Below are 13,085 nucleotides of genomic sequence, written 5' to 3'. Positions count from 1 at the left end.
CGAAATTCCACCTAATGGCTATATGCTGGGCCCCTCTATGACTTAGAGTGAATGTTAATGGTAACTGTTTCTCTTTGGAACAGCAACCCTGAGGGTCTTGCTTTTTTTCTTTTTTTTCTAATTAAAGAGGGCCATCCCTTGACTCACTTCTTAAAGAAGCCTATTCCCTGAATGGGTGTTATCTCACTCTAAGTGAATACCTGAAAAGGCCTTAGCTTAAAAGGGCCAGGGTCTCCCATTTTGTCCTGGGCCATCTCCAGTCATTCTGATGAATATCTGGTCACCGGATCCAGATGGCTCTGGAGGAGAAAGTGAGGCTGGTGACCTTGCACAGTCATCCCTTACTCAAATCAAAGTCATGGCATGTCATCATTTCCATGATGTCATGGTCCTCTTTGAAAACGAAGGACAAAAATGACCTGTGAGTAGACTGAGCTGCCTGAATGGGCACCAGTTAGTTGGGTAACTCACCTCATCCTCTTCCTTTCCTTCTCCTCCCCAAAGGAAAGTAAATTTTGATGGCCAGAAGCTGCCCAGTTAACTTGGGGTTTACTGGCTAGGTTTCTTTCTCTCTTTCTTTCTTTCCTTTCTTTCTTTCTTTCTTTCTTTCTTTCTTTCTTTCTTTCTTTCTTTCTTTCTTTCTTTCTTTCTTTCTTTCTTTCTTCCTTCCTTCCTTCCTTCCTTCCTTCCTTCCTTCCTTCCTTCCTCCCTCCCTCCCTCCCTTCCTTCCTTCCTCCCTCCCTCCCTTCCTTCCTTTCTTCTTTCTTTCTTTTTCCTTTCACAAAACCTTAAACCCAGTTCACTCTGAAGTTCATAGACTGGACCATATTGGTGGTCCACTTAATGCTTAGAGTAAATGTGGATGGTAACTATTTCTCTCTGAAATAGCAACCCTGAGGGTCTTCTCCTCCCAGCTTGAGTTTTTTTCTTTTTTTCTAATTAAAGGGACCATCTCTTGACTCACTTCTTAAAGAGGCCTATTCACTGAATGGGTGTTACCTCACTATAAGTGAGTACCTGAAAAGGTCTTATGAGGCCTAAGAGGGCCAGGATTTCCCACTGCAATCTAGATCATCTCCAGTCATCCTGATGAATATCTGGTTACCGGATCCAGATAGCTCTGGAGGAGAAAGTGAAGCTGGTGACCTTGCACAGCCATCCGTTACTCAAATCAAAGTCAACTGCAAGTCATGTCATCATTTCCCTGATGTCATGGTCAAAAATGAAGGACAAACATAACCCTTTACAAATACCTTTTATTTTCTCTTCTCTAGCAAATTGCCTCTACTGTCATACCTTCCTCTAATATTCCCTTCTTGTCTATTTATTCCTTCCCTGCTGCCTACAAATTGATCCAAGTCTTCCTCATCCTTAAAATACTCTCACTATATCCTATCAGCCTCACTAGCTACATCCTATCTCTTCTCCCCTTCTCAGTTAAACTTCTTAAAAAAAAATCTTGTTAATACTTTGTGCCTCCATTGTATTTCCTCTCACTGTCTTCTAAATTTGGATTCTGATTTTCTCAAAAGTAACCAGTGATCTACTGATTGCCCAATCTAATGGCCTTTTCTCATTCCTCATCCTTCTTAACCTTCCTGCAGCATTTGGCATGTCAGCTCCTCTTCCTCCTCCCCGGGTATTTTTTTTTTTTTTGTCACATTGCTTTCTCTTGGTTCTCCTTTCTACTTATGTGACTACTTCTCAGTCACCTTTGCTGAATTTCCATACATGTCACACTAACTGTGAATGTCCCTCAAGGCTCTTTTGTAGGCTTTCTTCTCTCTATAGTCCCAACCCCATTCCTGCTCTAGGTAGATTTGGGTGGTTCCCTGAAGGATAGCCCTTAGGATAGTCCAATTTAGCATATGGAGGGTGATTTGACTCCTATTTAACGGGGGGATTTTGGAGAAAAGAGAGAAGTCAAGTTTGAGAAAGATATATTGAGAAAAAAAGGATGAAAAATTTTCAGCCATTTACTATTGTGTATCCTATTGCCTACATTAACCTGTATAATTTCTCTGGTTTTGGTTTTACTATTTTGTTTGGATAAGTGTTTTATGTGATTGTCTTTTGTTTAATAAATGTTGGTTGAGAGGGAACTAAGCTGACTGAAAATAAGTTAACTATTACCATCCAGGTCTGGGGCAGGAGCTTTTATTCTAAACTTCCAAAAGAGCCCTGTAAATCCTATAAACTGCAAACACCTGATGTATGATGTAGATAAGACTGAATTCCAGTCTGTTCTGGGAGACAGAAGAGTAAAGAAGCGATCAGCCAGTGACAGCCATCCCTGTACTCTTCATAAACTGCAGTCTTCTTGGAAGACATTTTGGACATTTCCCAGATCTCAGATGGTAACTCTGGCTCAATCCACATTACATTCATTTACTAGGTGATCTTATCAGTTCACATGGATTGTTATCATCATTATGCAAATGTTTCTTAAATCTATACATTCATTCCTAGGCTTTCTCTGGAGCTCCAGTGCTATACCACAAACTATTATACATCTCAAACCGTATATTCCATAAGTATCTTAATCTCAACTGTTCAAAATTGACTTCATTATCTTTCCTCCAAAACCCACTCCTATTCTGTACTTCCCTATTAGTGTTGAGGGTGCCACCATCCTTCCAGGCACCCAGATTCACAATCCAGGTGCACTCACTATGCACTTCTACTCAGCTGCCAAATCTTGTTATTTCCTTCTTTAAAACATTTTCTTGATATGTTCCCTTCTTTTTATCCAAACAGTCACCACCCATGCACAGGCCTTCATTATCTCTTACCCGGATTATTGCAACAGGCTTCAGTTGGTCTACCTTCCTCAAGTCTCTTCCCATTACAATTCTTCTTTCACACAGCTGCCAAAATGATTTTCCTAAAATGTTAAATCTAGCCATATCACTTCCCTACAAAATAAACATTAAAAACTCCTATCACCTCAAGGAGCAAATTAAAATTTATCTGTTTGGCATTTTACAGCTCATTACAATCTTTTCCCTTGCTATTTCTCCAATATGCTTAGACAGTATTCCCCTGCACACACTCTATGATCAATCCTATTGGTCAGCTTGCTCCTCAAACACACCTGTCACTATCTCCTTAAGCTGTGCTTTTTCACTGTCTATCATCTGGAACAATTTCCCTACTACTTACTCCTAAGCCATTAGTTCATTTGCCTGTAAGAGAGTTTCCATATACTCTGTATATATCTTCTATAAAACTATTTTTGTACATTTTATCTCTCCTCCATTAGAATATAAGCTCTTTGAAGGAAGAAGCTGTTTCTTCTTGTATTTAGATCCCCAGTGCTTACTTACATGGTGCACAATGAATCCTGAATAAATGCTCAATGACTGACTAACTGATGGATTTACTGTCATTATCATTCATGGAGGGGAAAGGTACATCCAAGCCTAAAAGTGCTAGTTTTATTCTGATCTCTCTCTAGAATTTTGTTTGCAAAGATAAAGTGAAGAAAGGAATTGGATAATTATCTGGTAAAGTTCAATGTCATGATACAGCTGGATGAAAAAAGTCAAGCCTCCGTCTTCCCTATCTTTTAACAGCAAGGTATTTACTTGAATTATCTGAGCTGTCACAACTTTACTATGCCTGAGCAGATCCAACCTAAATCACCATCACATTTCTTAGCTATGGCTAATTAAAGAATTCTTAAGGAATGCCTAAACAAGGAATGCCTAAACAATAGATTTGAGAATACCAATGCCTTCACGTTGGAAGGATTTCATCATCGAGGGGAACAATATCATACATTCCTCAGCTGCTGCAGGAAGGGTGTTTGATGTGGTAGGAAGAAAACTGAAAAAGGAATTCTATTTCTAACTGCTACTAACTGTGGGACCCTGAGCAAATTTGCTTTAGCTCTCTGGGCCTAAGTCTCCCCATCTGTAGAATGAAAGCTTTGGAATAAATGATCTTTACAGTCCTTTCCAGCTCCAAGATTCTCTGATTTGATGAGGCATTCCTACCTAGTTCACCTACTGTGTGACTTCTAAAAGGTGATGCTAAGCACCAGTTATAAGAGAACAAAATTGCTTACATTTAAAAATTCCTACTATAGTTTTCTCCCATCTTACAAAGCTGTTTCAGTCAAGCTGACTCAATTACATAACTAGAGAAAATGAAGTTTTTGAAGCACTACAGTAGATCAATGAAGAGGTGTTCCATACTTTGTGTAATAAATGTTCTAGTAAACACAGATGCAAATTTTTGTAAAGCAAATTCTACTTCCCTATTGATTTTCTTTACAAAACTGGAAATTCCCATACACAGAAGGAATAATTATCCCTCAGTAGACTGGTTTGAAAACTTTTGGTAAGAAAGGAATTAAAAGGAGCCTAGCTTCATGACAGCATAAGAGACCAAGGGGGTATTGCTGCAGACTGGACACTGTTCTCTGTTCCAGGCCTTTCTAAATCTCCCCTGGTCCAGGGCCTCTGACATTCTGTAACTTCTCTTGAACTTCCCTGCCCTTTCCACCCTTACAATCCTAGGCCATAAAAATTTTCTCCATGCTTAGGGATGCCCTGACAGCTCCCAGAACCTTGATCTCTTCCCCTACTATTTTTCTGAATTTTTACAATGTTCTACAGAAGTGGACTATGATAACATATTTTGGCTAAGCTTGTAACATGATACACTGTCCTTAAAAATTCCTTACATTTGGTGTTTTATATAAATTAAAACAAATTAGTTTCCTTCTTTGTCAATGCTAAGTTCTAAAATCTTTACATATGATTATTTATAGCATGAGAGATACACAGTTCTACTTCCATACAGAGATGGACCTGCAAGTTGCTATCATGCGATGAACTAGTTCTAAGACATCACTCAACTACTGCATATTATACTCACATTAGGTAAAAAAAAATCTGTGAAATCTTCATGGCTATACATGGAATTAAATGAAATTACATGGATAAAACAGTTTTTATTTTTTTCTCTTTAGAATATCCAAAGACACTTGTTTACACTGAGTAAACATATGTAGAACATCATTTAGAATACTAAATGAAACACTAAAATATGAAAAAAATAGCTCACTGAATTGAGATTTTGGAATTTGGGGGTTTTGTCCTAGTCCTGGCTTGTGCAATAACTAGTTGTGTGACCTTGGCCATGAAGCCTTAAAGCTCTCTGGGTCTTCATTTCCACGTGTGTAAAATGAGGTAGTTAGACAAGATCATGTCTAAGGTCCCTTGCAGTTATAAAATCCTATTGCTTAAAATTTTTAGCATTAAAAATAACTTCCTCAATTTAGTAATTAGTATTTTTCATATTTTAACCAAAAAATGAAGTCTTTTTGTTTATTTAATATTATCTGCTTATATTTCAGGGAGAAGTGGCTGAGTTAGAGCAACTAGTCCTTACTGAAAGTCTTAACTATGATGGTAGGACTGGTTCTTATTCTTTCTTTTCTGATGAACAAAGAGATAGGATTCAGTCTAAATGGTTCAGAATAAAAACTACTTTCCCTGGTCACTTTTGGTGGGAAGTAGTCCTGCCCCAGTCTATCTCCTATTTCCCAAAACAATTGTATTTTGGTTTCATTAAAGCAGTGCAATATATGTTTACTGTGAGTGAAATTTGCCATGTTCTCAGATTTTCTTTTGATGTATTGCTTGATTTTTAAAAATATTTTTAAGAAAATTCTTTGTTACAAGGGATGAGTCTTAGGGAATAAGATGGAAAAGGGGAAAGGAAAGAAAAAACAAAGTGTTATGGAAAGAACATTGGATCTGGAGGTGGAGAACCTAACTCTGTAACTCTCTATCTGTATAACTAACTATAGGCAAGTCACATAACCTTTCTGGGTCTCGGTTTCCTCATTTATGAAGTTAAACTGGACTACATGATTTCTAAAGTCTCCTTTAAGTCTAAATTCTGTACTTATACAGAAAATAAAGAGGAATGGCTTGGAAATCTAGAGGATACAAAAACAAAAGCTATCTTTAAAAATCTATTTTAGAAGGGAAATTGCATAAGAGAAGCTTAGAGATTAAAAAGTATTTTTTATTGGGACTTAAATGAACGACACACTATTTATGAATTTGCCAGAACATCCCTCTATTCACAGATTAAAATGAAGACCTAACTCAACAATTTTCCTGCTTCATCTCCAGTGCTGGTTTCCAGAGAAATTTGGCTGATGCCACAGAAGATGCTTTGACTAGTAGAAGAAGCCAGAGGGATTCTTCAAATTCTCAGTGAAGTTCATTTCCCTTTTGGATATGTTAAATCCCTGCTTCCTTGAACAGGGAACTCTTCAGGTTTCAAAGATACTTAATGAAGAGTAAATGATCTACTAAATTACACAAAAGAAAAAGACCTTTCTCCCCACCAAGGGAAGACGAAAGGACTTTATTACTTTCTTCACTTGGCTATAAATTACATCCTTCAGATGCTTTCTCTTGATGCTCTCAGTGAGGCATAAAACTCTACACCCAGAGTCAAGAGCCTTTAACCCCAACGAAGGGTAAGAAAGATAAAAGTCAGCAACTTGACATTATCTGACATTATTATTACTGGCTAGGTCTCCACAGTTAAAGCAAATCTGTAAGAACTGTGGGTAGTATAGGCAGCTAAGGTAAATAATTAAGGCCTCCTAAATCCACTAACACATACCATAGTCCTCCAACCCTGTACTGGACTCTCACATCTGCCTTTTGTGTATAATCACTGCACCTTAAATAGAATACTGTCTTGGAATCAGCCACTTGGAGAACTCCTGGTTTAACCAAAGCCACCATTTTCAATGCCATTGGCATTATAATTCTATGAATCTCAGAACAACTCACGTGGAGACGGTTTGCTGGTGCCACCCACATTTTTCTCGGGTTTCTTTGAACATGTGGTAACTTTCTGTTTCTGCTTGACTGATGTTTGGTCTATGGCTGGAAGCTTTGATTCAGATTTTGTTACAGAAACTTTGCTTGTTAACCTTTGTTCAGGTCCCAAATCCTCCTCAACTGAGTTCTAGAAAAGTAAAAGATATGTATCATTGACATAACATGCTTCTCTTACTAGATATAGGCAAAGAAGTGGTAAATGCAGCAAATGTTCTAGTGATAACAGGGGAGCACATTTCCATATTAAGAAAATTAATTATGTAATTTAGAATTTTGTTCACCAGGCTGTGAGTCAAAAATAACAGAAATTTTGGAAGGCACATTTTATAAAATTATAGGGGGAAAAATCCAATCTGTGAAAGAGGCAACACAGTGTAGAGGAATGAACGTTGAATTTGGAGTTGGAGAACCTGGCTCTTTCACTCTCTGTATATCTGTAGGCAAGTCACACAACTTCTCTGTAAAACTCATCAGTAAAATGTAGCTTGACTACATGATTTCTAAAGGTTCCTCTAAGTCTAAATTCTATAGTTATTCAGAAAATAAAGAAGTATGAGAGTGGCGGAGAACAGGTGCTTTTAGATGAGTAATTGCAGAATGGCTTGATCTCATGCAGAAAACAGTCCATTTAGAAATTCAACAAGTAGTTGTTGATAGAACAGTGTATGTACAACTGTATACTAGGAATCCTGGAGAGTACAAAGGAAAAAAAGAGATGATTCCTGCAGCAAACCCTTTCTTGCTAGCATCCAACTGTGCTATTTAGGTATCATCTTTGGAACATACACTTAATAAATGTTCAACTGTTTCTAGTTATAGAACTATAACTGTTTCTAGTATTTTCAGCTATTTCAATACTGTTTCTAGTATTTTCAGCTATTTCAACTACTGCTCTTAAACTTTAATTGAAGATAAATTTCCTTTACCTTAATAATCTATACAACAACAATTTAGGTGGTGGAAATGGGAAGAAAAGGACTGAAAATTTTAAGCCATAGTTTCTATGGTAACAGAATTTCCTAACATAGTCTTGCAGATTCATTCAAAAATCTGCAAGGATATTCCATTTTGGGCATTTCCATACTTACCAATATCAGGGAAGTGATAAATCGGATGTAAATGACAATCAGAAACATTTTTTTTAATGGACTGCAGTATAAAACTATTAGCAGCTTCACTTACGCACAATATGACTTATTTTAGGCATAGCCCAACTGTTTGAGGCCCTGGGCTTGTGAGTTAGCAATACTATAATTTGCCAGACTACTTTAACTAAAGTGGGAACAAGGATGGGGCAAGCAAGATTTGTATCCGGGCATTCAAATTTAGAAAGACACTGCTTTCTCTCCCAGTGGATAGTCACAGACAATTTAGTTACAGTCATGTACATATAGAACATCAAAGGCATTATCCTATTTCTCAAGCTACTTCTCTTATGGGCGGCCTTCCTTCTGCTTCTCCCTAACCTCTGCTTTGAATACCCTGAGGACTATTTACTCTACTGTTCTGTTCTAACAGCACATTTCAAAAGCATTCCTATTGAGGCAAACAGGGCAATTTCATTATTATCATTAATATGTATGTTTTAAAAACAACAAATAAATAAATAAAAAGAATTTCGGTTTCATATTCTCTACTCTCTATTTCTCCATTCTTAATATACTGAAATGTTCATATTTATCAAATTATTGAAAAGCTAATAATATAAAAATATTTCCATTTATACATAAACCTTACAGAAAAGCTTTTTGGAAGTAAAACCTCAGCAAACTTATTTTATGATAGAGACTCATTTACACATTGAAAGAATGAAGAAAAGTATTTATTGAGTGCATAGTCTATCCCAAGTACTGAGCTAAGTGCTGGGGATACAAATAGAAAGAACAGCAGTCTCTGCAATCAGGGAGCTCACATTTTAATGGAGGATGATTCAGCTACAGGCTGGAAAGGCCTGGTGGTCCTTAGGGTTCAGTAGTACAAAGGTAGTTTGAAGCTGCGGGGACCTAGAAAGCTAAGTCACTCCGTTTGTCACTCCACAGTCTCAATCCCTTCAGTTCCCTGTCTTTCAGATCTGCTCCCTCATGTTCTTAGGGAAATCTTCCCTGCCCCTTTCCAAGGGCATCTAGTCTAATCCCTCTCATTTTACATATGAAGAAACACAGGTATTAAGTGGCAAAACTGGGATTTGAACTCAGGTCTTCTGACTCCTTTTTTTCTCTGTACCAAGCTGCCTCCAAACGATGTACCTGTGTTTCACTGACGCTAGCTTCTGGGATTCAAATCTCTTCTATCTTGAGAATTATTCTGAAGTGTCAATGAATAATAAATATTAGATAGGTTCAAGTTTCAGAATATGGGAAACCTTGCAAGTAGAGTTTTGTGTTATGCTTAAGACTTAAAGTGGATTGTGTTTTAGCTTGATCCTAGGTGTTTACAAAATTTTAGAGCTGGAAGGTGAATTATGTAGTTCAAATTCCCTTGATGAAAACATCAGATCTCAGGGAAGAAAACTGACTTGACTAAGGTCACACAAGCAGTAAGTACATGGAAGATGTGGGATTACAATCCAGTTCTGATTCAGAATCAAGAGCTCTTCTATTACAATATTTTTTGTTAAAGATACAATGTCAGATTAGTGAAAATAATTCCTACTTATTTACGGCACTTGACAAAATACTGCCCAAACAAATCTGCGAGGTAAGAGGAAATATAATTGCCTCCTTACAAATGAGCTATGCAAAAACTGAGACTCAGGGAGATGGTCACATATCTATTAAGTGGAGGATCAGTTCTTCAAACCGAGGTCTCCTTCTCTATAGACAGGTTTCTTTCTACTACTCCATGTGGCTACAAGTGGGTATAGATTTGCTTCCTTTCACAACTGCCTCTAAATTATCCAGTGGAATGATAAGCAAAATAGCAGAAAAGATTCAGATCCTGTGAAAGGGAAGAAAAGAAAAAGTGAGTAGCAGTGTGTGGTTAAAATCGCTCATATTCTCTTCTTTCTCAGCAAGGAGAGGGTCAAGGAAGATGTAACACCCAGGGGGAGTTGAGGAGGAAATACATGTTCATAACAATGAGTCAACTCTTACAACCTCTACTAAGATTCTTTGTTTGCCCGCTAGCAGTTATGTACATAACATCAGCAAAATAGAAGGAGGTAGGATTGACCACAGAGACAAACCAGGTATTCTATATGCAATTCTAATTTCAACCTGTACCATATAAGAACTGTGAGTGTACCTGTACCATATAAGAACTGAGAGTGACTTCTAGGACAGTTAAATTGTGGAAATTGTGGGTTCCACCATACCCTTATTCTAGTTTTGGGGATTATCATCAGGTGATGGTTCCTGATAATGAGATTCTGAAAGAATTGACTAGATGTATGTAATTTTTTTATTTGCTTCTACAAGTCATCATAAGGAAACCATAATCTTCATAAATATGCTACGAGATTCCTCTTTCTCTTTGACTTACTGAATGTTCTGTGTTTTCATTTAAATTGTGCCCATATCCTGCCTGCAATTGTTGTTTCAAAAAATCCAGTTTTAGCTTTCCTCTGGCCTTTAAGAACCACCAAGAAATATCTAGTAGGATGGAGTAAGTATTTTGTTTTTTGGTGCTAATTTATATGTAAAGGAGGACAGCCCAGTCTTTAAGAGTATGGTTTGGATCTGTCCTTCCTGGTGGGTTATACAAAGCATGTGCAATATGACCTATCTGTTTCCAATGCTGTATGTGGAAGCTTAGCCATGAGTGATGAAGGGGCTGGTATTTGGTGACAAGAGTCTTCTGATTGATTAAGGAGCTGAAAAAAATAATGACTGAGTAGAAGCTGAGCCAGAACTGATTGAGCATGAAAAACATTCAAGTGAATGACCATCTGATTTCTTCAAGTGAAAAGTATTGCTTTGAGCCACCAAGAGGAAGCTGGATGAGCAGGCTTTCTTATTTACAATCCAGCCACCACACATCCCTGAGCGCACCAGTGCCTCTGGTTCTGTTGTGTTTTTTCTTTTCTGATCTTTGATGAATGAATATCCAGAGGTGAAATGGATGAGATTACAACCTTGTGAATTTTGCACAAAGAGGCAGCAGAAGTCTCCTCAGTAACCAAGTCGAGAGCAGAGACTACTGGAGCTCAGTCTAGTGAGAAGTAATCCCTGAGGAGTGACTTGTCTCACTCAGTTCTGAAGAGTAACCCATTTGACTCATCTAAACTATGGAGATAAAAAAACAAAAGTAAAAGAAGAAGAGGAGGAGGAGAGAGAGGAAAAGGGAAGGGAGGAGATGGGAGGACAGGGGAGGGTTGGAAGGGATGATTGGGAAAAGAAAGAACAGCATTCTAATAACAGGATGGAGTTAGGAGTGAAGGGATTTCAAGAAGATGCCAGATGGTGGACTGTTTGAAATGAGGTTCCAATGAGGCCAGAGGAGAGGTAAGACATAAAGGAGGAATGGCTAAATGCTAGAGGAATTTGTATTTCATTGGCAGAAGTTTAATGACTAAATTATCCAGCACTTGTTCTGTGTGTTCAAATCAACCAGCAATATAAACTGCATCCCCAGAATCTTTATACTGAATGACATCATAGCCATATTTTCTTTTGTACAAAGTAAAAAGAGTAGGTATTTCTACTTCAACCAGTTTGGAGGGACACATTTGTATTTCTGTCCTTAATATATCTTTTTGGTAAATAACCTCTTGTAAAACTTAATTGATACCAACTGGAATATTGATATTATGAGAGAACATCAAATGGGAGTTTGTAAAATATAATATTAGAAACCCTAGCAACCCCTCAGATATATATATATGTATATATACATACATACATACATACAGATAGATAGATAGATAGATAGATAGATAGATAGATAGATAGATAGATAGACAGATAGATTCATAGATAGATATAGTCAGTTACCCTAGCGACTCAACCTGACAATGTGAGTAGGGGTTGAAAGAGGGAGCCCTGGGGGTACTACATATAATTTCTATTCACCTCTTACATTTTTCACAAGTTGTCATCACATGGTATGGAGTAAGGTTTACTTGTTTGATTACATTAGTACTCCTTTGAGTGAATAAACCAATACTGTCTTTCAAAATCCAAGTCTGATACATCTAAAATATCTCTACCAGCTACAGAAATCCATTTTATTATTCCTTGTTGGGAATTTTCTGGGAAAGTCCTATAATTACTAGAGAAAATACAATGTTAGGTAGAGGAAACTGTTGTTTGTAATATACCACAATTCAAATGAGTCAATATGCTCTATATTGATTTTTTTTTTGTATTTGACATTTCCTAAAAACCCAAAATTTGCTAGCAATATGCAGACTACAGTAGAGAGTCACATCTCCAATGGAATCACAACATGGCAAAAGGTATACACACTGTGAAAGGGAGGGAAATGTATTTTAATAAAACTTTTTGAGTACTGATTAATTTTATTCTCAGAATTGTTTTTAAATATTATGTAGGATACAGAAGGAGTATACACCAGGGCCATGCTCTTAGGAGCTTATTGTCTACTTGGATAGTTGAGTGAACAACACAAGATGTCCTAGAAACTTATGATTTTAGCGGTGGAGCCAAGATGGCAGAGTAAAAAGCAGGACCTTCCCTAAGCTCTCCCCCAAAGCCCTCCAAATACTTGTAAAAAATGACTAAACAAATTCAAGAGCTACAGAACCCACAAAATGACAGAGTGAAATAAATTCCTAGCCCAAGACAACACAGAAAATCAACAGGAAGATTCTATCACTCCAGGTAGGGAGCAGAACAGATGCTGGTGTGGGCCACACCAGCACAGACAGGTCTACAGCCCTCAAGAGACTGAATCATTGGCAGCTGTGGCAGTTTTCAGACTTCTCAACCCACAAACACCAAAAAGGTGAGTGAGAAAACTCTGTGGGACCTGGGTGAAAGAGGAGCACACAGTCTGGCCCCAACCCCAGGGTGGTGGGAGTGGTGGCAGTGGCGTGATGGTAGCAGCCACAGCAGCATCATCAGTGGCTGCTTCCAGAGCTCTGGGCCACAGACAGTGGGGGACTGAGTGATACAAAATCCCTAAAGCTGACACAAAGTCCCTAAAGTTTAGGACAGTACCCCCACCCCTACCCCACCCCCACTGGATGCAGAGTCCTACCTTGACAAAGAGTTAGAAAGTCAAGTATTGCTCTGGGAGGATGAGTAA

General features: G+C 37.9%; 1 protein-coding gene across 11 annotated transcripts in view; it reads right to left on the bottom strand.

The window, feature by feature from the left end:
* MARCHF10 (membrane associated ring-CH-type finger 10) overlaps positions 1-13,085 on the bottom strand; it is a 204,559-nt gene that overhangs the window by 89,324 nt on the left and 102,150 nt on the right. For all 11 annotated transcript variants that reach the window (XR_011975112.1, XR_011975113.1, XM_072645887.1 and 8 more), the window contains one exon: positions 6,828-7,005. Coding sequence is in view for 9 of the 11 variants with exons in the window: in XM_072645887.1 (XP_072501988.1) it covers positions 6,828-7,005 (178 nt within the window). In the remaining 2 variants the exon portion in view is untranslated. The remainder of the gene's footprint in view (positions 1-6,827; positions 7,006-13,085) is intronic.

This window comes from Notamacropus eugenii, chromosome 2 (genome assembly GCF_028372415.1).
Source record: "Notamacropus eugenii isolate mMacEug1 chromosome 2, mMacEug1.pri_v2, whole genome shotgun sequence".
In the NCBI taxonomy this organism is placed as follows: Eukaryota; Metazoa; Chordata; class Mammalia; order Diprotodontia; family Macropodidae; genus Notamacropus; species Notamacropus eugenii.
This window is presented reverse-complemented; position numbering and strand designations above follow the sequence as displayed.